Genomic DNA, 21,344 nt, shown 5'->3' with positions numbered 1-21,344 from the left:
TTCTTTTAATTGGCTCTTTTCGATAGCATTTACTCGGATGTACAAAGAGCAAAAGAGATCGGCCGCTTATTTCATTCGCAATTGCAATTGATCAATAAGAAAAACACTTTTCTCTCCACAGTTGGAGTTCCATCTTTTGAGGAGTTGTACCAGCAGGTGAAAAGTCGAGGGGTGACACACTGCTGGTAAATTCATCCTGTTGAACGACTTGCTCCAAAGTTTGTCGCTCGAATAGTTATCAATGCAAATGCTCAAGTGCGAGTTAGTCGCTAACCTAAACAAACAGCGAACTAATGAAATAAGACTAAAATTGCTAATGAATTTCAACAAGATGCAGCATGAAAGAAAGTCGGCTCTTCATTCCACGTAATTTTGATTGAAGGACTTGTCTGATTCAAAACGTTGTCAAGTGAAACAATTGTATACTATTATAGAAGATATGGCATGTGTTTGTATAACTAATTGTCAGTGTTTTAGCAGGTTCTCAATCTCGAATTGTTCAGAGGATTTTCAAATGAATTGAAAAGCTCAGCCAGCAATTCTTTACAATTAAAACTTTAACTTTTCTTGATCAAGCCAGGTGGTGTGCATGTCAAATGGCTTTTCAATTGCCTTTTTCTTCCTGAGTAGTAGTCACTTTGCTGAGAGCTAGCTGCCGCTGCCCGGTACAACGCAAAGCCATCGGCAGTCATTTCTTTTTTGAAGTATAGTGGAGATTTAAATTCAACTGAGAATGTGCTGCATTAGACTCGGTAACTTGTTCAATTTGTTTTAATTGTCTAACGCGATTGGCTTTATTTGTTTTATCATTTGACATATTATAGAATGCTGTGCTGGTTCCCTCCCTGGTATTGAAACCAAAGCGTCAGCTTTCAAGAAATGGATCGATTTGCACTTGAAATGAATAAAGGACATCGACAGCAATCCTGTGTATTTGCTGTGATTAACTTACTGCATTAATGACTTTATTCTTTTTCTTTCTTGTCAAATCGGCTTTTATTTGATGTCTATCAATGAGTCTCATAAATGTGTGAATTTCGATACATGCATTTCCGGCATCCCTTTTTTGAAAATTCATTTAGCAACAGCGAAATAACCCTTCAAAGATTTGACAGCGGGTGATATGCTATGCAATTTGCAATTTGCTTTGTTAATTTTGATCCGTTAATTTTCTCCTCTGATTGACTGACTCAACCCCACCAATTTAATACCAGTTATTACTCTACAAGTGTGTGTATTTGTTCACCTGGCTGTGGTAACATCAGTCCTAGCAAGTAATCAACTAATTACCAGCAACATATTATTCGTCTGCTGATTTAATTTGACACATCTCTTGGATCTGTGCCATCTCCCCATTGTGCCATGTCCGAAAGCTAAAACAACAAATATATACTTTTCAATTTCCATGTCAGCGATTTTTTTTTAATATCTGTTTTGAAGTCTTTGAACTAATTGAACAGAGTTCAAATCAGCCGCGCTTCTTTTCGGACTAAGAGGCAGGGTAAGGAAATGAATCCAAGATGGCCGCCTTTCCTCAGTGGAACCCTATCCTCCTTTAATGGCGATAAGTGTCACATGACTCACATCGTGTTCATTTGTGTCTCTGACTATAACCGGTTTTGAGTGAAAAATTCAAGTCCCTGGCAAAGAAATATTTTGCTTCTGTTCTTTCACGTTATGTTGCAAGTCTTTCTCTTTTTTTTAGTATGGCTTTGTTGTTGATTACAGTCATTAGTCTGGTAATGTGAGAGATAGCAGGAGATGGTTCATTGCCCAACTTGTCGTCACCCCACTGTGAAAGAATTTTATCAAGGTGAAAGTGAATACTTAATAATATTAGATTGTTATTTAATTCATGTTCCATCTGTTTTTATATGTGTCTTTTTAGTAGATACTGAACCACAAACTTTCGAAGATGTCAACACCCTGGAATGGGAACTGCAGATACAGACTCATCGTAATGCGACTGGGTTGTTTGCTGATGTACATGTAAGTTGCCAAGTTACTCTTGCTAGTTGTTTATTCTTGGTGGTTTTCTTTTACACTCAATCGTTATTTGATATTGAAATTATAAATATCCAATTCCCTGTAAAAGCTATGCTGAACAAAACAAAAAAAGACTGTTTTCATCAAAACAAATAATGGGATGTAGTCGCGACATAAAATAACATAATGGGGAAAAGTCTTTGTCTTTTTGTATCGTTGTTTGCCTCGTAGGCTGACACTAGGTCGGACTCGGGCTGGACTGGGCAAAGCTTAGGTATTTTTTACAAACACCTCCAAATAATCAGCTGTATATCTCCTTATTCTCAAAATAAGTAAAACGAGTTGTCCAAATGGTAGCAGATGAAACTTCCTAGAAAAATTTAAAAAAAAATCCAAATTGAGTGTCATTTACGTCTGTTAAATCAATCATCAGCTCGTTCGACGAAATCAACTTTCGGGATCAGATGACTTACAGCACCGATGAGGTTTGTTGGGCAGAATCAGCTCTACATTTAATAAAGTAAGAAATCAAAACTCAGCAATAGCCAAAAGTACAAACGACGTGAGGATATTGACTGAAGACAGAAGAAGACGATAGTTTGAGTGTTAGCAGGAAAGGGCATCGCTCCTAATTGAGAGTCTGGAAGGCCAACAAGTTGATTTGCATTTCGCTCATCTATGAATATCGACAGAGTAGAGCCAAAAGTCTCAATCGGAGCAATTATTCTCAGAGTTGACTAACGAGAAAATGACGGGGCGTTATTCTCTTTTCCTTGTCGTGATGTCGCCTGGCAACGCGCAAATTGAATTCTAATATATTTTTGTTTCAATTTGTTTGTTTCAAAAGGGCGGTGGTCGACTCCCCAAATGAAGAGTATCGAAGGCCAACCACTTGATTTGTATTCCCCTCACGGTGAAGGTCGTGGGAAAAACAAAAAGTCACAATGGAAGAAGACGGGGAATTCGGTGAGTTGACTAACCGATGGCAAATTATTCGCGGTCCATCTCCCAGTTACCTTTCATGTGTTGACAACGCGAATCATCAAAATAATTTGGGAATAAATTAAATCATTTTTTCTTTTGTTTCACAGGGCGATGGCTCAATTACTCAATTCGTTGCGGTTTCTGAATAATAAAGGGGCGGTGCTTCTTGCCACTTCTGAGCGTCTTATCTGACTGGGTACCGTTCCTTACCTATAAATCGTTCTTATCGCTCAAACTCCAGTGCCTATTAACCATTTGCTCTGCACTTCAAGAGCGCAACTGGCTCACCTTCAAATGTTGTTGATCTCGTACGTCGTCTCGTGCGCTCCTTCATTGGGCAAATACCCTTAGTGAGAATTATAACGAATCTTTTTTTTTTATTTTTTAAATTGAAAACGAGCAAATGTTAGGGCAATAATTCCAATTGCAAACGGGTTTGTGGCACTTGTCACCAAGTCTACACCGACATTTGGCCGCGCAATTAGCCAGAGCGAACATATATTATGTTCACTTATTTTTTCTGAATTATTTGGTCTAGGCACAACGTGGTGGGAAACTGATTTTAAATTCATGGAGTTTTTGGCAAGATTACGATTTCTTTGGATGAAAATAACCGCGACATTTTGAAACAGGTATTTCGTTTTTCATTTTCTCTTTCTTTTTCCATGTTGAGTGATGAATGGAATAAGTAAAACGAGTTGGTTTATACAAGCCAAGGAAATTCATGAGAAAATCATCCAACCAAATTATCAGTGGCTTTACACTTACGACGTTTGAATCTAATCAGCCCTTTCGACTAATCAAATTTGAACTTGAATAGGTATTTGTGTTGTAGTTACGCCAGTGATTTATTCGCCAACGACTCGATTGATATGTCAGCAAGCAAGAACAATTGAAAGGTGGATGAAGCCAAAACTGTGAAGGGAAAAGTACGACCTTCAAATTGATGATCCCTCCTTCCAGGATCAACTCACGCTGAAGGTCGACTGACTATAGAGCCAAAAGCCGCCACCAGACGCATCGAACGAAAATCAGTTTTGAGATCCTCCCCGATTCCTTTTTTAATTAAAGGGCGGTGGCTCAATTCAACGCAGTTGATGAACGATAAAGGGGCGGTGCTTCTTGCGACTCTTGAGCGTCCTCACTCCGGCAATAAAAAGGGAAGCCCAGCTCTTAAGTGAATCACAAGTTTCATCCAAGTCGAAACACGAACAACCCTGTGGAACAATCAAGGTACAAATATTAAAAACATTTTGATTCAATGAGATATTGAGCTTGCATATTTAACTCCAATTCAATGTTTTATAACTTTCGGTCGGGCTCCCCTAGTTAGTTGTTTTATGTTTCTTACTATTATTATTATTATTTATATTTTTCATCAATTAAATGTTAAGACCAACATACAACATGTTTGTTTTAGAAATTTGTGATTCTTATTTGCATACAAATGATTGAATGTTTCGGGATACAAATTTAGGAGAATGTCGAGCAATCGAAAAGGTTTTTCGACCGTCGTATTATTGGCGATCGTGACTACTCTGTTGAGCTGCTGCTGCAGTCCAGCGTCCAGTTTCGCCTTCTTGCCTCGCGTCTCTCGCACAAATGACGCCGTCATCATCGATTGTATTTCAAAATTAATTTCCATATTTTTTTTTAATTTATGGATGTACTGACTAAATTTGATTGAATTCAGTTGCCAGTGTGGGATATGCCTCTTACGACAAGTCGTTGTTCGGCCAAATTGTCAGTCCAGGATTCGTCCCGTTGCCATCCTTCAATCTCCACCCAATGGCGTATCGCCAGCAACAGCAGGACCCCAGTGGATGGTCTTATTCATTCGGACATCCTAGTCCGATTGCATTTGAAGATGCCTGGTTCAGCAAGCAAGCAGTAGCGGCAACAACACAGTGCGGCAAAGGACCGACCGCCTTACCAAAACGGCCATTGATGAGCGAAAGGGTCACCGGCGGAGACGCGACCGAAGCCAAGGCGAATGCCTGGCCGTTCTTGGTGAGTTGATTGATTTACAACTTGAATCGCGTTAATGGCGATAAATTAGAATTTGATTACAGGTAACTCTGAGAAAATACAGTGAAAACGCTCAATTGCTGCAAATCGGCATTAATTATGACGAGTTTTGTAGCGGGACTTTGATTTCTGACACGAAAGTTCTCTCGGCGGCCAGTTGCTTGGAAAAGTAAATACGATTTCAAATACCCATTTCTAATAATTTGTTTAAGTCATTTGTTTCCTCTCCTTTTTCTTGCATGTGTAGAATGTCTCTGTATGAGATGTCTGGCGTGACCGTAGCGGCTGGGATGACAAGTAATAAGGAGACGGGGGTAGCCGACGTCCAAATGACGAGGAGGATCAGCAAAGTTGTCCTTCACAGCAAATTCAATGCCTTCACCCATGTAAGTTGCAGCAATTGAACGGGATTGTTTTTTTGTTTTTTTTTACATTTGATTGGTTGATTTTTATTTGGGTTAGGCTAATGACATCGCCATTATAACACTGGACGCACCTGTAGTTCTTTCCAGGACTGTTGGAACTGTTTGTCTGCCGCCGGCCAGTACAGAAATCGACCAATACGCCGACCAATCGGCTGTTATTATAGGATGGGGATTGCCAAGTAAAGAAAGATTGTCAACTGATAATTATCGGTTACAATATTTAATGCATATTATTTATTTAATCAGCCTCAGAAGCTCCATTCAATAAGCTGAGCCAAGGCACGGTTTCGATTTTGCCCAACTCCGACTGCAAGGCGGACACAAATTTTGGCAAATATGTTACCGACGCTAATATCTGTTTAAAATCTGAGGACATCAAAGCCATATGCGATGTAAGTTTCCCTCTTAACGGTCAAGTTCGTTTTCCCACGTGCTAAAACTAAAATTCACTTCATCTGTAGGAAGACATTGGCGGCCCAGTAGTCGTCCTATCGTCGCCGGGTATTTGGACTCAAGTTGGAATCAACAGCTACGTCAAAGGTAATTTTTTGCAATGGGTCATTTGGTTTTTGCGAACATTAAACAAAGGAACTTAACAACAAATCAAACCATTGTGTTTTGACAGAGGGTTGCGAGGTAACTAGCCTCCAAACCAGAGTGTCGGCGTTCAAGGCGTGGATTGATACGTACAGTGCGAATTAGAAAGTGAACCAGCACGAAGATAACGAAGACGACCCACATGATGTGACGCGACGCGATTATGAAATTCAAATTTTTTGTCTTGTATTTTTCAATTTGGTTTTGGGTGATTCGCCTTAATTATTTCAATTCCTTGTTGATTCATTTGACCATTCTTGGATCAGCAGTGCCCCTGGAAAGAGGAACCCAATTGATGGATGTTGTTTCCAGTTGTTGTTACCCAGCCTCCCTTACTTTATAGTTTATACACAGTTAGACAGACACTTGCCATATTTTCTAATAGTATACAATTGTTTCACTTGACAACGTTTTGAATCAGACAAGTCCTTCAATCAAGATTACTTGGAATGAAGAGCCGACTTTCTTTCATGCTGCATCTTGTTGAAATTCATTAGCATTTTTAGTCTTATTAGTTCGCTATTTGTTTAGGTTAGCGACTAACTCGCACTTGAGCATTTGCATTGATAACTATTCGAGCGGCCCAATTCGGAACAAGTCGTTCAACAGGAAGAATTATCCAATTATCAGTGTATCACTACCCCACCCGTTTGCCTGCTGGTGCAGCTCCTCAATAGACCGAACGTTACAATTGTCAAAAATCGTCCGAGTAGCTCCTACTACAAATGTGGAAGAGAAAAGTTTTTCTTATTGATAAATTAAATAAATTAAAACTTAACCCCATCAATTGAGAATGTGCTGCTGTACTCGGTAACTTGTTCAATTTGTTTTAATTGTAACGTGATTGATGGCTTTACTTCAATTAACATTTTGCGTAGGTAACAGCAGTCTTCGCAAGTATAAATATAGACCATCTTATTTTTATTGGTCTGCTCGTTTAATTTGACACATGTCTTGGATCTGTGCCATCTCCATTGGGCCATGTCAGGAAAAGCCAAGTTGCAACAAATATACATTCCAATTGGTATGTCAAGCATGCCACACCTAATTTGTCAATCCAGTATCATTTTTGAGCTTGACGTTGACGACAGCGTTTAAAAAAAAATAATATCTGGTTTGAAGTCTTTGAACAGGGTTTGAATCTCCCGCTTCTTTCAGACTAGGAGGTAGGGTAAGGAAATGAATCCATCATGGCCGCCGCCTTCTGCAACCCCATCCTCCCAAAATGGCGGGAAAATTTCTTCAGCTTTCAATGGCCGCGGTGTCAGTTTTCAGTTCAGTTTCAGCGAACATTGAGTCGCCCATTGAGTTTTTCCATCCATTTGTGTCTCTCTGCCCTACCTTCTTTTCGTGATTGGCTAATTGCATATTGTCCAGGATTATCGTTATATTTGATTCTGCCTCTCAGTGTCGTCTCCCGATAATTACATTGATCCATTCACCACGAGGTTTTTCTAATTCAGTTAATTACCATATTCATATTTTCAATCAGCCATTGGTTTTTCTGCTCGAAAATTAAGTGTGTTGTATTAAGTGCACACGGTGTTTGGCTGTCTGCTTTAATTTGTTCTATCCACCTTGAATTGTCTAGTCATGTGGTCGAGTTAATAACGAAACGAAAGAGATGCAACTATACGTTGTTGATGCATTTCTGAAATTGTCGGAAATTGTCGGTTGTTGACTTTCATTTCCTTTTTCCTATTAAAGGTGAAGCCGATCAGATTGCCAAATAATTCAGAAGACGATTGAGCCAACAGGACAAGTTTTCCTTGAATGAACAAGACGTTCCGGCCGGATGGACGTGCTTGAAGAAGACACACCTGGAAGGATTGAGTTTGCCCAGTGGAATAAGTGTACGCCCCCCTGGAGAAGTTGACAACAGCTGACAAGGTTCTATTACTAATAACTTGCTTAAATTTTAATTTCCACTCTATAGCACATCAGTTTGTTTTCGTTGATGGTGAATTGAAAAGCTTGAATTGAATTATGATTACGTCTACTTGAGTCTTACAAGCAGCACAAAATTGGTATTGCCAGTTTTCTCTGAACTTAACTCTGTTGAAGATCCAGCATGGCCTCTGTTGCTCCATGTGTTGTCAGTTGTTGAGCCTAAGCTTAAGCAGATCCGTTGACTATTTTAACTTTTTCTTTTCGTTTAAACAAATTATGCTGGGGTGTCAATTTTAGAGGATAACTTTTTATGGTAAAAGTATATTTTGGTAATAAAGTATGTCTTTTTCTATCTATTAGTGTCGCTATTGGCGTCGTAGGCTGGTAAGAGGTAAGAGGATGTTCACGCAAAGCTTAAGAATATTGTTTTTACCAACACACCTAATCAGTTTTATTTTCATTTCTTCGCTTTCTCTTGTCATGTTGAGTAACAAAATCAGTAAAACGAGTTGGCCAAATGGTAGCAAATGAAACTTGATAGAAAAATTCTAGAAATTCATATCGAGTGTTAAATCAATCAGGTCGTTATTCGACGAATCATATATTTTCGGGATCAGGAAAGATCGCCGATTACTCGATTGAGATGTCAGCCAGTTAGAAATCAAAACTCAGCAATAGCCAAAAGTACAAACGACGTGAGGATATTGACTGAAGACAGAAGAAGACGAGTTTGAGTATTAGCAGGAAAGGGCATCGCTCCTAATTGAGAGTCTGGAAGGCCAACAAGTTGATTTGCATTTCGCTCATCTATGAAGATGGACTGACAAGAGCCAAAAGTCACAAGTGGAAATCGGAGCCGTTATTCTCAGACTAACGAGAAAATGACGGGGCGTTATTCTCTTTCCCTTGTGATGTCGCCTGGCAACGCGCAAATTGAATTCTAATATATTTTTGTTTCAATTTGTTTGTTTCAAAAGGGCGGTGGTCGACTCCCCAATTGAAGAGTATCGAAGGCCAACCACTTGATTTGTATTCCCCTCACGGTGAAGGTCCTGGGAAAAACAAAAAGTCACAATGGAAGAAGACGGGGAATTCGGTGGGTTGACTAACCGATGGCAGATTATTCGCGGTCCATCTCCCAGTTACCTTTCATGTGTTGACAACGCGAATCATCAAAATAATTTGGAAAATAAATTAAATCATTTTTTCGTCTGTTTCACAGGGCGGTGGCTCAATTGCTCAATTCGTTGCGGTTTCTGAATAATAAAGGGGCGGTGCTTCTTGCAACTGTTAAGGGTCGTCTCAATCGACCGATAAAAAGGCAGCCCAGCTCGAAAGTCAATACCAATTTCCGTCCAGGTTGATGTACAACAATCTTCTGCAAGAATCAAGGTAATCCCTAAATTTAAAGTAATATATTTAACGTGTAAAATGAATTCTAGTTAAATGTTGTTAGATGAATTCTAATCCTCAGGTCTTACATTAATAATGAGCAAATGTCGATTTGAAAGTTATTTGATTTAGGTAAATGATGGGCGCTCACAGAAATGTATCAAAATGTATCTCCCTAATTGCGGTCGTGACTCTGCTGAGCTGCTGCTGCAGCCCGGCATCCAGTTTCGCCTTCTTTCCTCGCGTCTCCCGTACAAATGACGCCATCGTCATCGATTGTATGTCAAATTAGTTATTTCCTCTTTAATTTAGAAATATTGGACGAATTTGGTTGTTTTTATTGTTTAAATTCAGTTGCCGGTGTCGGATACGCTCCCTCCTATTACGACAAGTCGCTGTCCGGCCAAATTGTCAGTCCAGGATTCGTCCCGCTGCCATCGTTCAATTCCCACCCAATGGCGTATCGCCAACAACAGCAGGGCCCCAACGGGTGGTTCTATTCATTCGGGTATCCTAGTCTAATTTCTCCTGCAGATGTTTCGCCCAGTAGGAAGGATCAGGGACAGGATCAGGGTCAGGGTCAGGGTCAGGGTCAGGGACAGGGACAGGGACAGGGACAGGGACAGGGACAGGGACAGGGACAGGGACAGGGACAGGGACAGGGACAGGGACAGGGACAGGGACAGGATCAGGGACAGGAAGGAGGTGAGACTATAACAACAACAACGACGACGACAACAACTACAACAACGCCAGCGCCAGTAATTCAGTGCGGCAAAGGACCGACCGCCCTACCCAAACGGTCATTGATTGGCGAAAGGGTTACTGGCTCAGCTGCCAAAAACAATGCCTGGCCGTTCTTGGTGAGTTGTTGATTGATTTATCTAGAATTACTTGAATGACAGTAATCTGTGATTTGACTATAGGTAACCCTGAGAAAATATGATGCTGTTGCAGGCGTCTATTTTTGTAGCGGGACTTTGATTTCTGATTCGAAAGTTCTATTGGCCGCCAGTTGCTTGGAAAAGTATAAATAGGATTGTCATAATGCCCATTGTTATTTCGTTGAAGTAAAGCGCTTTTTCCTTGTATATAAAGATTCTCTTTATATGAGATGTCGGGCGTGACCATATTGGTTGGAGTGACGACAGATCCAATGGCCGTCCAAATGACGAGGAGAATCAGCAAAGTTGTCCTTCACAGCCAATACAACGCCTTCAATTATGTAAAGTTGCAACAACAAAACGGAAAGTATTTTTTAAAATTGTCATTTCTGATTTTGATTAGGCCAATGATGTCGCCGTCATAACACTGGACGCACCAGTGGTTCTTTCTAAAACTGTCGGACCTGTTTGTCTGGCACCGGCCAATGAAGAAAGCGACCAATACGCCGACCAATCTGCTGTTATTATAGGATGGGGAACAGCTGGTATTGAATGATCATCAATTCACTATGATCAATTCTTGATTAACATGCATATTTCATTTGCTCAATTTCCAGACTCTTCAGCAAGCAATACGCTGATGCAAGGCACCGTTTCAATTTCGTCCAACGTCGACTGCAAGGCGGACACGAATTTTGGCAAATATGTGACGGACGCCAATATCTGTATTAGCGCCACTGACAAATTCGTATGCGCGGTAAGTCATCAGTTTTATTCCCTCCCAACAATCGAGTTGGCTTTCCTATGGTGCTAAAAGTCAATTGTGTCTCAATTGCAGGGTGATATCGGTGGTCCAGTATTAGTCCTTTCGTCGCCGGGAATTTGGACTCAAATTGGAATCAACAGCTACACCCCAAGTAATGATTTGAATGAGTCAATTTTGGTTTTTGTTTTGACATTAAATCAAACTCTTTTGTCTTTTGCTGACAGGTGATTGCACTGCCAATAGCCTCCAAACCAGAGTGTCGGCGTTCAAGGCGTGGATTGATACGTACAGCACCGACTAAATTGCGCAGCACGAATTTCTGAAGAAAGAACGACATAGACCAACGTGAAAATTGATTTGGCGCGACAATCAAGTTGAAACTCGACTCATAAGAATATTTTTCCATTCGGTTTCGGCTGTCTGATTCCAATTATTTCAAGCCCTGTTATTGACTGCGCCACCGCAAACGCCATTTCAGATTTCTGAATAAACATTAGCCCATCAATAGCTGACTTACACACTTACCCTTTATTAAGTCTGAGTGATTATCAGTTCATTTTTCGACAATTTTTTAAATGAAAATCCCTTACGTCAATCGTTTCTTAATTGTTCCAGTGGTGTTTCTGTCTTAAAGTGTCTGGTCCAACTAAGCAACTAGGGTCACGAGCCCATGATGATGAATATTAAAAAACAAACGTGTATCTTCATTAGTTGGAACATGCCGACTTTGGAACTGACGGTGAGTTCTCCAAACATAGATCATTGTAAGATAATGGTAATGTATTCATAATTTTATTACACAAATTTGTTCATCGATAAATTTCACCACGTTTTAATTGTGCTTCATTGTGTCTTTCGTTCAAAATTCAAAGGTCGCGGTGTATTCACTCTGGTTACTTAGCAACGAAACTTGTTATTGTTCGTCTGCTATTCGATCAAAACTTGAATGGAAGAGTGGCAGAGAGCGTGTGAAAAGAAATTTTACTTCCTTTATTCAAGTTAAAATCTTTCTAAAAAGAAACTTGCACAGTTAGTAAATCATGGAAGCTGAAAGAAATAATTGGTGCCAACAACTTGAAAGTGATGAGAAATCGGTGCGACGTGCGGCTTTGCTCGATCTCAAGAAACGTGCGGAACGAAAAGATTTAGACGGGCTCCCTTATCTGTTAGAACCCCTTGTTAAAATCGTGTCCGGTGATAAAGTTGACAGCCTCAGAGAGTCAGCTTCCATAGTTTTACTTTTTCTAACTTCTCATCAAAAAATCAACAGCCAACAGTTTCAAGACATTGTCAACCTCACAGTTGAGCGTTTTGAGGTTGAACCAGCCGAAGAGGTTCGCCTGACATTGGCTAAAATCATCCACTCTGTCGTAGTGAACCAAAGTATCCAAGCCGTTTACCTTGAAAATTTGGACAAACTGACGCAATCGGTGAAATTGATGGTCAGAGATCGTTATGGGGAGGTTGTCAAAGAAGCCTGTGACATCATCATTTGCTTGTCAGAGAAAAATGATCACTTTAGACTTCAAGCTGATTTCTTTGTTGAACCACTGATGCAAAATTTAAAAACCCAGCCCATGAAAGTACGTGTCATGTGTGTCAGAGCCCTGGAACCCATCATGATCCACTCACCCCTGACGATTCTCAACATTGCACCTGATGTTGAGAAATTCTGGTCAGACAGCAGTCCAGCCCTGAAACTGGCTATGGTGCAAACTGTCGGCAAAGTATCACAAGAAGTTGAATCGGATGACCAAAATTTCCACCTGTTGCTGCCTGTCATTCTCCTGGGGAGATGCAACGATTTCATCGAAGTCAGCGAAGAAGCCGAAACTTTCTGGCAGCTGCTCCAAAATCAGTCAGGTTTAATTTATAAATTTTAATTGATTCAATTCCACCTTGTATTTCTATATTTTTATTCTATTACAGAATTCATCCGTCAATTTGCCAAATGTTTCAGTAAACTGATTCTCAAGTTACTCCAAGATGCTGAAAATTGGAGCAATGACATGAGGATTCAAACGGCTCAACTCCTTTACCAATTTGTTCGCGAAATACCAGACAGAAAGCTGGAACTTTCCACTGTGATGGAAATATTGACATTCCAGTCGGGTGATGAACAGGCGTCCGTTCGCAATTGGGTAAATTAAATTTTGACCATAAAATAATTTATTTAAATTCAACCCCTTCCTTTTTATACCAGGCATGGAGGTCTGCTCGACTTATAGGCGAAACCTGTGCGGAAGAAGCTCTCGAGTGGCTATCCAACCGAAAACAAGAAGAAATCGAAGCCAACAGCAGTTGCGATTTGACTATTTACAGTCACATTGTCCACGGATTCCTCCTTGCCACACAATCGAACCATCCACCTCGTACCTTGGACCTGTGCGTTCAAATGGCCGTCAAATTCAGCACCACAAAAGTATAACAGAGATTGTGCCTACAATTTGTTTTTTTATCAATAACTTGCTTTGACTTCGTAGGACATTTCATTACTCGAATGCCTCGAGAGTCTGGTCGAGAAAGACGTGGGAATCTCTGCCGAACGGATGAACCAACTCGTGTCCGTCGCCCTGTCACTGGAAGGATCCAAAAAATCGGATTTCTCTTCAAGACAAATGAGTTTACTGGAAAAAATGGCTGTCCGCCTAGAGTACCCCAATGTGGAAACGATGATCCAGCAACGGTTACCGGCCCTGCTCACTTCTGAAGGCGAGCCAGGCCAGTGGACGACAACATCACCGTCGTGGAGTATTCTCCAGTTTGTGGCTGGAGATATGAAGATGATTGACAGTTACGTTTTCGACCTCCTCCGCCAAACGATCAGCTCCAACCCCAACCCGGAAGTCAAACTCAAATCCTTCAACATTCTGACGGGATCCATGGAACATTTGCAGTCTATCGATCCTGCCCAGCTTCAAACTATTTTACTGGCCAGTGTCAAGTGGAAACCCGGTCGATCGGCTTCAGTTCTACGTTCTTCAGCCGCACTGTGCGCTTACGCGGCCATCCATCACCGGAAACTCGAAATAATTCCGTCAAACGTCAACATCATGGCCGATTCTTTTGTGGATTTGGTGGAAGATGAAGTGGTCAATACTCGGCTAGCTGCAATCAAGATACTCCAACACTGCTTATTTGCTGGACGTCCAACCAATCTAGATTCCATTCTCACGAGTATAACAAATTACTTTTGTTTGTTTCCCTACAAATTTGCATAGATGATTGACTGACTTTACTTACAGCTCTAATGGGTCGATTGAATGACGTGTCTAAAGATGTCCGGCAAGGTGTCATGACTGGATTGAGAGACGTGTTTATCCATTGGAGACGCCAAGGCTCTCCTTACGTCATGGAGAAAAAGTTTACCGACCTCGTTCGTGTACTTTCGCGTGATGACGATCTACCGTCTAAAACATTCGCCGATGGTATTTTAAAAAAGGCACACATTTCCGTTTATTTCCGCTGACACTTTTGTTTCATTTAAAACAGGAATTTTGCAATCGATGCTGGACGTCAATTTGGATCAAATGAACATTTCACCCGAGAAATTAATTGAAATTGTTCAATAAAAACGGAGTTTTCAATTCATTCCGAAGAAGAAGCTGGTGGAGGGGAGTTGAGGCTTTTATCACGATTTTCTTTGTCGACCGACTCATCTTCCTGCTTGTCTTTATCTTCTTCACTTTGGTTTGATTCTTCTTTCTTTTCCGTCTTTTTCCGTTTATCGGTGACCCACGGTGGAGGCGCTTGATTGGGGCATCTCCTAAGGGCGAACTTGAAGACTTTGAAGCCAGACTTGCCAACACACAACCAATACTTTTCCACCGTATACAATCCTGCGAATTGGTGTTTAATAGCAATAAATTCATTGTTTTTGTGTTAAAAAAATTGTTTTGTTTTTTTACCGTCGTAACGGTAGCCGTATTCGGGGGTGAATTCGGTATTGGCCTTGTATCCACGAATGACTCGAACTGGTTTCCTCGTTTCAATGTTTAAACTGAGAGCTAAATTGCCTTTAGTCAAAGTCTGGTCTTTGCTCTGCGGAGCAGTTCGGAGGTTCTTGGGATTGGCTTTGGTGCCTTTGAGTGCTCGACCGCCTTCTCCCGTGTAAGTGAAACAATCGCCAAGATCCATGTCGTCCTCGTAGCCACCAGAAAGGGCAATCGAATAAGCTCCTTCGGGACCTTATAGTTTAAGAAACAAAACACTTTTAAATAAATGAAATGTAAGAATTGTGTAATGTTGTTTATACCTCCGTGAATTCCAGCTACTGGGGGACGCATAACTCCATCGGCCGATGCATGCATTCTCATTTCCCAAATTCGGCCAATTTCCACTCCCGGTACGGCACCGTAAAAGTTGGGACGATTCTTGGGAACAATAATTTTCTGCTGCGGTCCTCTCACTCGTTTCCTCTTTCTTCCCTCACCATCCTCTTCTTCTGAATCATCATCGTCATACTCATCTGCCTCATAATCATCATCACCTGAATCGTCATCACCAATGCCTTTAGACCTGTCGGGGGCCTTTCAGTAAAGAATTATATGTCAGTCAGCACTGCAAGACTAGTAAGCGAAATAGTTTCCTCACCTTGCCACTGATTCTGGAAGATTTTCTTCTACCGTCATCAACTTCAGCACCTTCTGGCTGTCCTTCAGTCTCAATTCTTGGTTTTTTCTTGGGCCTTGCTTCTGCCGGTTTTCTTTCTTTCTTCTTGACAACAGCTGGCTGCAAGGCTTCGAATTTGTAAATCTGTTTTACGAGAAGGGTTAAGTTAAGTATGATCAAACCAGAAAAGATATACAACATGTTTTTCAGACCTGTTCTTGACGAATGCTTTCCAAAATACGTCGATTTTCTTCCATATTTTTTACTCTTTGCAATTCATATTCGCTCATTTTACTTTCTTTAAGGGGCGCCATTTTAAAATCGAGTTTTATCGAAATGCAAGTCAATCACAACATAAAATATTCTCCAAACACAAAATGTGTAGTTGGTCCACACAGCGAGATCGAGGAGAATAAGAATAACGAGGTCTTTACCAAGTTCGCGCCAAAAACAAATTTTTCGCCGTCTGCTCTTGAAAGTCAACATTTAAAATTAAAAGACATCAAACCGTAAAAATATGATTCTAAAGCGAAAAAAATATTTTTTTAAAAATTAAAAAAAGTTTTTAAATGTATGTTAAGAAATATTTGAAACTTTATAAAAAATGTATATCTCCATGTGTTTCTAGTCTGGCAACGCCTCACTCGTCCGATTTTCAATACTTCTCGCCTTTTTGCTGTCATGCAGTCTTTAACGGGCGCGAGCCACAAATTTTCTTCAATTTATCATGGTAAATGAGCTTTATAATCTGTATTCATATTATTTTAACTGAAATTTTGCCCTTTTTTCCCTACAGATACTAGTGCCAACCCATATAAAAATGACGTAAACAGCAATCTGTCTTCCACGGCAATAATGACTTCACCGGTATCCAAAACAATGATGGCCCCACTTGCATCCATCCAGTCAACGTTGATTCCTTCATTGGAAGGCATCGATCTCGCCGGCCGCATACTTGAATGGCAACTTAAAAATGACAATCTTTTCCCTTCGCTAGCTGATCAAATCAAGATCGGGGAAGGTGAGGATCTCCAATCTCCATTACCCCTTTCGTGTTGAGTTAACAATTTTGCTTCTCTTTAGCACACGGTGTCAGCGGTCTATCTGATGTTGATTACCCCATGCTAGAAGTTGGCCCAAATGGACTTCCTCTACTCAGGCAGATGGGACTTGTTAACCGAATTCCTTTACCCCCCGAGTTGGTGGAACACTTTGGCCACATGCAGAGCTACTGCATGATGGGCCTTTTCCCCCTCATTCAGCGTGCCTGGCTGAGCATCGACAGTGATATTTATGTCTGGACTTATGAGGATGGGTAAAGCGAAAATCAAAGAATATCAACTAATAGTCTCGAACTCATTTCCTTTAATTCTTTACAGGGGCGATTTGTCTTATTTTGATGGTTTGAGTGAGCCCATCATTGCAGTTGAGCTGGTTCAACCCAAACCGGGCATTTTCCAGCCTCACATCCAATATCTGCTATGCCTCGCCACCACCGTGGAAGTGGTCCTGTTGGGTGTGAGTTTCTCTGGCTCCAACACCAACTATGAAGAAATGCATCTTTTACCCGAACCCTTGTTCGCCGTTCCAACCGACGGGGCTTACATTGTGACCATCAGGGGCACGACAGACGGCCGAATCTTTATGGGAGCCAAAGATGGTTGCATTTACGAATTCTTTTACCAGGTAAATGATTGGAAAATTCAAAAAGTTGTGTAAAATGTTAAAATTATTTTGAATTAGGCCGAGGAAGGATTTTTCAGCCGCAAGTGCCGCAAAATCAATCACTCGAAGAGCACCCTGTCCTATCTGATTCCGTCATTCATCAATGCGGCCTTTAGTGAAGAGGATCCCCTCGTCCAGATGGTGCAAGATGAGAGTAGGCGCATTCTCTACACCCGTTCGGAAAAGGGAACCATTCAAGTCTACGATTTGGGCCACGACGGACAAGCCATGACCCGTGTGGCTGCCATCAACACGAACACAATTGTCCAGTCGGCTGCCAACATTGCCAGGACGGTGGATCGATCCAGTTTTAAGCCTTTGGTTTGCATCGCTCCCGTAGAGTCCAGCGAATCGACCAATTTGCACCTTGTAGCCATTACGGCCTCTGGCGTCCGGCTGTACTTTAGCACGTTGCCCTGGCGTAGTTTCAACGAAGCCACGCCTTCTAGCCGCCCGGTGACACTCCAACTGGTTCAAGTTCGACTCCCGCCCGGCTACGCGGCCAACGCATCGCCTCAACGGCCTCAGCAAGTCCATTCGGCGCTCTACTCTCACGGAACGACTTTTTTAGCCACCACCACGGCTTCGGACAATGACGTGGTCTGGACCTTGTCCAATTCTCTGTTTCCAGCTGCCCAGCAACTGTCGGAGACGCAAAACACTCTGGGCTTGGACGGAAAGACCTGGGCGCTGGCTGAAGTCACCCCAGCTCCTAAAAGGGCCATTGAGGCGTCGGCTTTTGCTCCGCCGGCCCCGGAACCGCCCCTCATCGTCACCCAGCACTCGCTAGGACCACGAAAATTCATTTTCCTGACCACCCAGTGCTGCCACGTCGTCACCCAGCTGAGACCGGTGGATATCCTCCGCCAGTTGCTCTTTGACGCTTCAGGACCAGACAGTACGGCCGTTCGGGCATTTTTCCAGGTTCTTCGAGAAGATCAGGCCTGCGCCACTGCCCTCATTTTGGCCTGTTCCACCAGCATTCAAGACTCTCAGCTGGCCGATTGGGCCGCCCGGGCCTTTTTCCTCCTCGGTGGCGATGTGAAAATCTCTTCCCATTCGGTCCATCCCATTTCGTCACCCGCTTCGCCTTTCATTGTAAACTCTCCCGGCCATTTGAACACGACGCCCAGCCACTTCCAGCACCAACAATCTTACTCGACCTTCACTTCGCCCGACGGTGGCGGAATGGGCGGATTCAACCCCAACGCCATTTCGACTCCCCAATTGGCGCCTTATTCGCCCCAGTCGAATACCATGCTGGCCGGTGGAGGTGGCGAAGCGACCGACTATCAATTCTCTGGCCGTCACAACGGACTCTACTTGTATTTCGGTCGTATTCTCAGACCAGTTTGGCTCATGCCCCTGGCCAGGGATGTAGGCAAACCTCAACAGCCACTGCTTGACAGTGTCGTCACCAGTGAAGAATTGTTGACTGTCCTGGGCCAGTTGAATGCCCTCAAAGGTTTCGTTCACGCCAACATCCACCAGAACGGGCCCAGCAGTTACCAGTCGAGCGAAAAGGGCCGCATTCAGGTATAAAATGAACATTTTTTCCCGGATCTTGTTAAAATGATGTACTAAACTGTTATGTTTTGTTTTGTTTAGGAAGCCCAGATGCAGGAAAGAAAATCTTTGCTGGCCATGAAACAGTTGCTGGACCACACGGTGGAAGTGCTGGCCCTGTGGAAAGTTTTGTGCGACCACCAACTTCATTTGCTCGGCCAATCGCTGTCGGCTGAAATGCGGATGTCGCTGAAGACGACGCTCTTCCGTGACTTGATCCTCTCTGGCTCGGACACTTGCATCGGCCTCATCAACTCGCTCATCCACCGCTACCTGGACGACGCGGCCAGCACGGACGCCATCAGCGAGAAACTCAGACAAGTCTGCCCATCTCTCTACCGCAACGAGGTAACTATTTGAATTTCCCGCGTAAAAGATTTGACATTTGACAATAAAGCTAATTCGTTTACTCGATGCAGGACGCCCTGTGCACGAAAGTGAACGAGCAGTTGCTCAAGGCCCGAACGACGACGATGAATCGGATGGACAAGGAGCGTCTGCTGCAGCAAACCCTGGACACGTGCAAACAGATTCCGGCCCGCATCAATTTGGCCCACGTCTGTCAGCAGTTGTCCGCCTGTCAGTACTACGGAGGCGTCGTGGAGCTTTGCTGCGTTGTGGCGGAGAAACTGGACCCTCACCACCGGGCCCTGCAGTGCTACAGTGGCCAGCAAGAGGATCCTGCCGCTGTGGAGGCTCTTTTGGCCCGCAAGAATTGCTACCAGCAAATGTGTCTGGTCTTGCAGAAGCTCTACACGGCGGCCGCTTGTCACCCCCAGTCGCCCAGCGTTCCCAAATCACCTGGACCGATGGTGCAGACGACTCCCCTGGAACACGACGAAGGACTCAGCCCGTTGGAAGCCCAGCGGTTGGCCGATGAGACGCTGTCGCTGGCCTTGCAGTCGGGCGATGAACTCTGTCACGTCGCCCTGTTTGATTGGCTGACGGACAACAAGTGGGACGACAAATTGCTGGAAATCCAATCGGCTCACTTGGAGAATTACCTCAAGAGGCAAACGGCCGTCCAGGTAGTTTATTTGTTCATTTCAATTTTGGGTTTAATGTTGACATTAATGTGACGCCAATTTATTCGTCCAGGGTGGCCAACAGCAAACGGACCTCGTGGCAAAGTACGACCTGCTGTGGAAATTTTACGAGAAGAGTGGCCAGTTTATCGCTGCCGCCCGAGTTCTTTCCCGACTTGCCGACGCTCATAGCACGGCCATCAGTTTGCCGTTGAGGATCGAGTACCTTTCTCGGGCCATTGTCTGCGCCAGAGCGGCCGAGACGAGTTCCTTTGGCAACGCGGTCCAGGGCCAGTTCCTCTACGAGATGGAAGAGAAGATGGACGTGGCCAAAGTCCAGTCGCAAGTCCTGGAGGCCGTTTCCAGGCTGCACAGTCGCGATGCCGACACCATCAGTCGGTTGCATTCCGACCTGCTGGACGTGACTCAACTCTACGAGCAGTTTGCCGAGCCTTTGGGTTTGTGGGAGTGCAAATTGGCCATTTTGCACTGCGCCAATCACTACGACGCGGCCCTGGTCACCAACATTTGGCAGAACGTCATCAACGCCGAAGTGAAGAAACTGGGCAACGCCGACTCTGAAACCAAGTTGGCCACCCTGGGCAGCAAGATGAAGACGTTGGGGCGCACCTACGCCCAGTCTGAGCTGTTTTTCCCCTTGGAATTTCTCGTCAAGACCCTGGAAACGCTTTCCATCCGCTGGAACGGACCTCCAGGTAGTTAATCAATTCATTTTCCAGTTGAATTTTGTTTTAATTTTCAAGTTTTATTCAACAGATTGGGTCGTGTCCATCATGTTGACGGCTGGCGTGTCTTTCCAGCGCCTGTTTGCCACTTACAACCGGCTGTACGGAGCCAAAGACGCGGTGTGGCAGGCGGAGGGCAAACCCAACCACTTGCTCAAAGTGCTGGCCGACATGTTGAACCGGTTGGTCGACTCTTCATCCGGAGGCATGGCGGCCCTGGTCCCCACTGCCGATCGCCGAGCCCTCATCGGCCAGTGCGTCGAAGCTGTTGGAATTTACCTGACGGATCTGTTTTGCACGGTCCACGCCACGTCGGCCGGCCTCGTTGCCGAATTCCGCACTCTGCAAGGCAAATTGGAACTTCTGTGACGGACCATTTAAATTTTTCTTTTTTCTTTCTCCCTCCTCGTGAAATTTGTCGATCTTGTTTCTTTTCTTGTGTACGTGATCCTCAATGCTCCACCTCCCCCTTAAAAGAACCTTCCCTGTTCATTTCCTTCTCTTCCTGATCAGACCAATACAAGACCCCAGCATTGTGTGGCCATTGAGATAACAAAATTAAGAAAGATCAATACCACTGCCAACTGGTTTTTGAATGTTATTGGATGCCTTTGGTTTGGATTAGATTTGAAAGTTGTGCCCGGCTGATGTGGTGGAAGGAGGTCGGTTGGAGTAGAGCAATGCAGGCTCCGTTGGGACTTTGTTGACGACGCAGATCC

The 21,344-nt window shown here is 43.3% G+C and overlaps 4 protein-coding genes across 7 annotated transcripts; 3 read left to right on the top strand and 1 right to left on the bottom strand.

Annotated features, from left to right (window-relative positions):
- The first annotated feature begins 1,566 nt into the window (after positions 1-1,566).
- Positions 1,567-11,457, top strand: LOC124204436 (chymotrypsin-like elastase family member 2A). Of its 4 annotated transcripts, XM_046601493.1 has the most exons (14): positions 1,567-1,813; positions 1,892-1,989; positions 2,834-2,952; positions 3,078-3,166; positions 3,509-3,602; positions 3,791-4,203; positions 4,448-4,593; positions 4,664-4,980; positions 5,043-5,167; positions 5,246-5,384; positions 5,461-5,602; positions 5,670-5,815; positions 5,885-5,963; positions 6,049-6,385. In XM_046601493.1, the coding sequence occupies exons 7-14, from the start codon at positions 4,452-4,454 to the stop codon at positions 6,123-6,125; spliced, it is 1,167 nt and encodes a 388-aa protein (XP_046457449.1). In that variant the 5' UTR covers positions 1,567-1,813; positions 1,892-1,989; positions 2,834-2,952; positions 3,078-3,166; positions 3,509-3,602; positions 3,791-4,203; positions 4,448-4,451; the 3' UTR covers positions 6,126-6,385. The 4 variants fall into 4 exon arrangements, with proteins under 4 accessions (XP_046457449.1, XP_046457448.1, XP_046457446.1 ...); XM_046601492.1 differs by lacking the exons at positions 2,834-2,952; positions 3,078-3,166; positions 3,509-3,602; ... (7 more) ...; positions 5,885-5,963; positions 6,049-6,385 and adding exons at positions 8,888-9,006; positions 9,133-9,302; positions 9,422-9,580; ... (5 more) ...; positions 11,025-11,103; positions 11,177-11,457 and having other exon boundaries at positions 1,587-1,813; positions 1,889-1,989; XM_046601490.1 differs by lacking the exons at positions 1,567-1,813; positions 1,892-1,989; positions 2,834-2,952; ... (9 more) ...; positions 5,885-5,963; positions 6,049-6,385 and adding exons at positions 7,245-7,468; positions 7,728-7,910; positions 8,888-9,006; ... (7 more) ...; positions 11,025-11,103; positions 11,177-11,457.
- A 391-nt stretch (positions 11,458-11,848) lies between these two features.
- On the top strand, positions 11,849-14,582 carry LOC124204168 (dynein axonemal assembly factor 5-like). Its single transcript, XM_046601203.1, has 6 exons — positions 11,849-12,815; positions 12,882-13,093; positions 13,156-13,374; positions 13,436-14,129; positions 14,198-14,380; positions 14,445-14,582. The coding sequence occupies exons 1-6, from the start codon at positions 11,993-11,995 to the stop codon at positions 14,522-14,524; spliced, it is 2,211 nt and encodes a 736-aa protein (XP_046457159.1). The 5' UTR covers positions 11,849-11,992; the 3' UTR covers positions 14,525-14,582.
- LOC124204169 (E3 ubiquitin-protein ligase UHRF1-like) lies at positions 14,389-16,020 on the bottom strand. The gene is made up of 5 exons (XM_046601204.1): positions 15,776-16,020; positions 15,546-15,707; positions 15,208-15,481; positions 14,861-15,139; positions 14,389-14,791 (listed from the first exon to the last, which is right to left on the bottom strand). The coding sequence occupies exons 1-5, from the start codon at positions 15,875-15,877 to the stop codon at positions 14,541-14,543; spliced, it is 1,068 nt and encodes a 355-aa protein (XP_046457160.1). The 5' UTR covers positions 15,878-16,020; the 3' UTR covers positions 14,389-14,540.
- A 113-nt stretch (positions 16,021-16,133) lies between these two features.
- LOC124203449 (nuclear pore complex protein Nup155-like) lies at positions 16,134-21,183 on the top strand. The gene is made up of 9 exons (XM_046600123.1): positions 16,134-16,293; positions 16,360-16,584; positions 16,647-16,878; positions 16,943-17,249; positions 17,307-18,824; positions 18,897-19,202; positions 19,274-19,882; positions 19,953-20,595; positions 20,657-21,183. Exons 1-9 carry the CDS (start codon positions 16,245-16,247, stop codon positions 20,992-20,994), a joined length of 4,227 nt encoding a protein of 1,408 aa, XP_046456079.1. The 5' UTR covers positions 16,134-16,244; the 3' UTR covers positions 20,995-21,183.
- The last annotated feature ends 161 nt before the right edge of the window (positions 21,184-21,344 follow it).

This window comes from Daphnia pulex, chromosome 10 (genome assembly GCF_021134715.1).
Source record: "Daphnia pulex isolate KAP4 chromosome 10, ASM2113471v1".
Classification (NCBI taxonomy): Eukaryota; Metazoa; Arthropoda; class Branchiopoda; order Diplostraca; family Daphniidae; genus Daphnia; species Daphnia pulex.
The sequence above is the reverse complement of the archived record's forward strand: the minus strand, read 5'-3'. Positions and strand labels throughout refer to the sequence as shown.

Bases quoted from the DNA above. Each gene is read 5' to 3' on its own strand.
- LOC124204436 (XM_046601492.1), top strand. From the start codon at position 9,439: ATGATGGGCGCTCACAGAAATGTATCAAAATGTATCTCCCTAATTGCG. The intron at 9,581-9,656 runs GTATGTCAAATT...GTTTAAATTCAG, and splicing joins TGACGCCATCGTCATCGATT to TTGCCGGTGTCGGATACGCT. The intron at 10,732-10,803 runs GTATTGAATGAT...CTCAATTTCCAG, and splicing joins TATAGGATGGGGAACAGCTG to ACTCTTCAGCAAGCAATACG.
- LOC124204168 (XM_046601203.1), top strand. From the start codon at position 11,993: ATGGAAGCTGAAAGAAATAATTGGTGCCAACAACTTGAAAGTGATGAG. The intron at 13,094-13,155 runs GTAAATTAAATT...TTTTTATACCAG, and splicing joins AGGCGTCCGTTCGCAATTGG to GCATGGAGGTCTGCTCGACT. The intron at 13,375-13,435 runs GTATAACAGAGA...TTGACTTCGTAG, and splicing joins TCAAATTCAGCACCACAAAA to GACATTTCATTACTCGAATG.
- LOC124204169 (XM_046601204.1), bottom strand. From the start codon at position 15,877: ATGGCGCCCCTTAAAGAAAGTAAAATGAGCGAATATGAATTGCAAAGA. The intron at 15,708-15,775 runs GTCTGAAAAACA...CTCGTAAAACAG, and splicing joins AAAGCATTCGTCAAGAACAG to ATTTACAAATTCGAAGCCTT. The intron at 15,482-15,545 runs GTGAGGAAACTA...CTTTACTGAAAG, and splicing joins CTTCCAGAATCAGTGGCAAG to GCCCCCGACAGGTCTAAAGG.
- LOC124203449 (XM_046600123.1), top strand. From the start codon at position 16,245: ATGCAGTCTTTAACGGGCGCGAGCCACAAATTTTCTTCAATTTATCAT. The intron at 16,879-16,942 runs GTAAAGCGAAAA...AATTCTTTACAG, and splicing joins GTCTGGACTTATGAGGATGG to GGGCGATTTGTCTTATTTTG. The intron at 19,203-19,273 runs GTAACTATTTGA...TACTCGATGCAG, and splicing joins CATCTCTCTACCGCAACGAG to GACGCCCTGTGCACGAAAGT.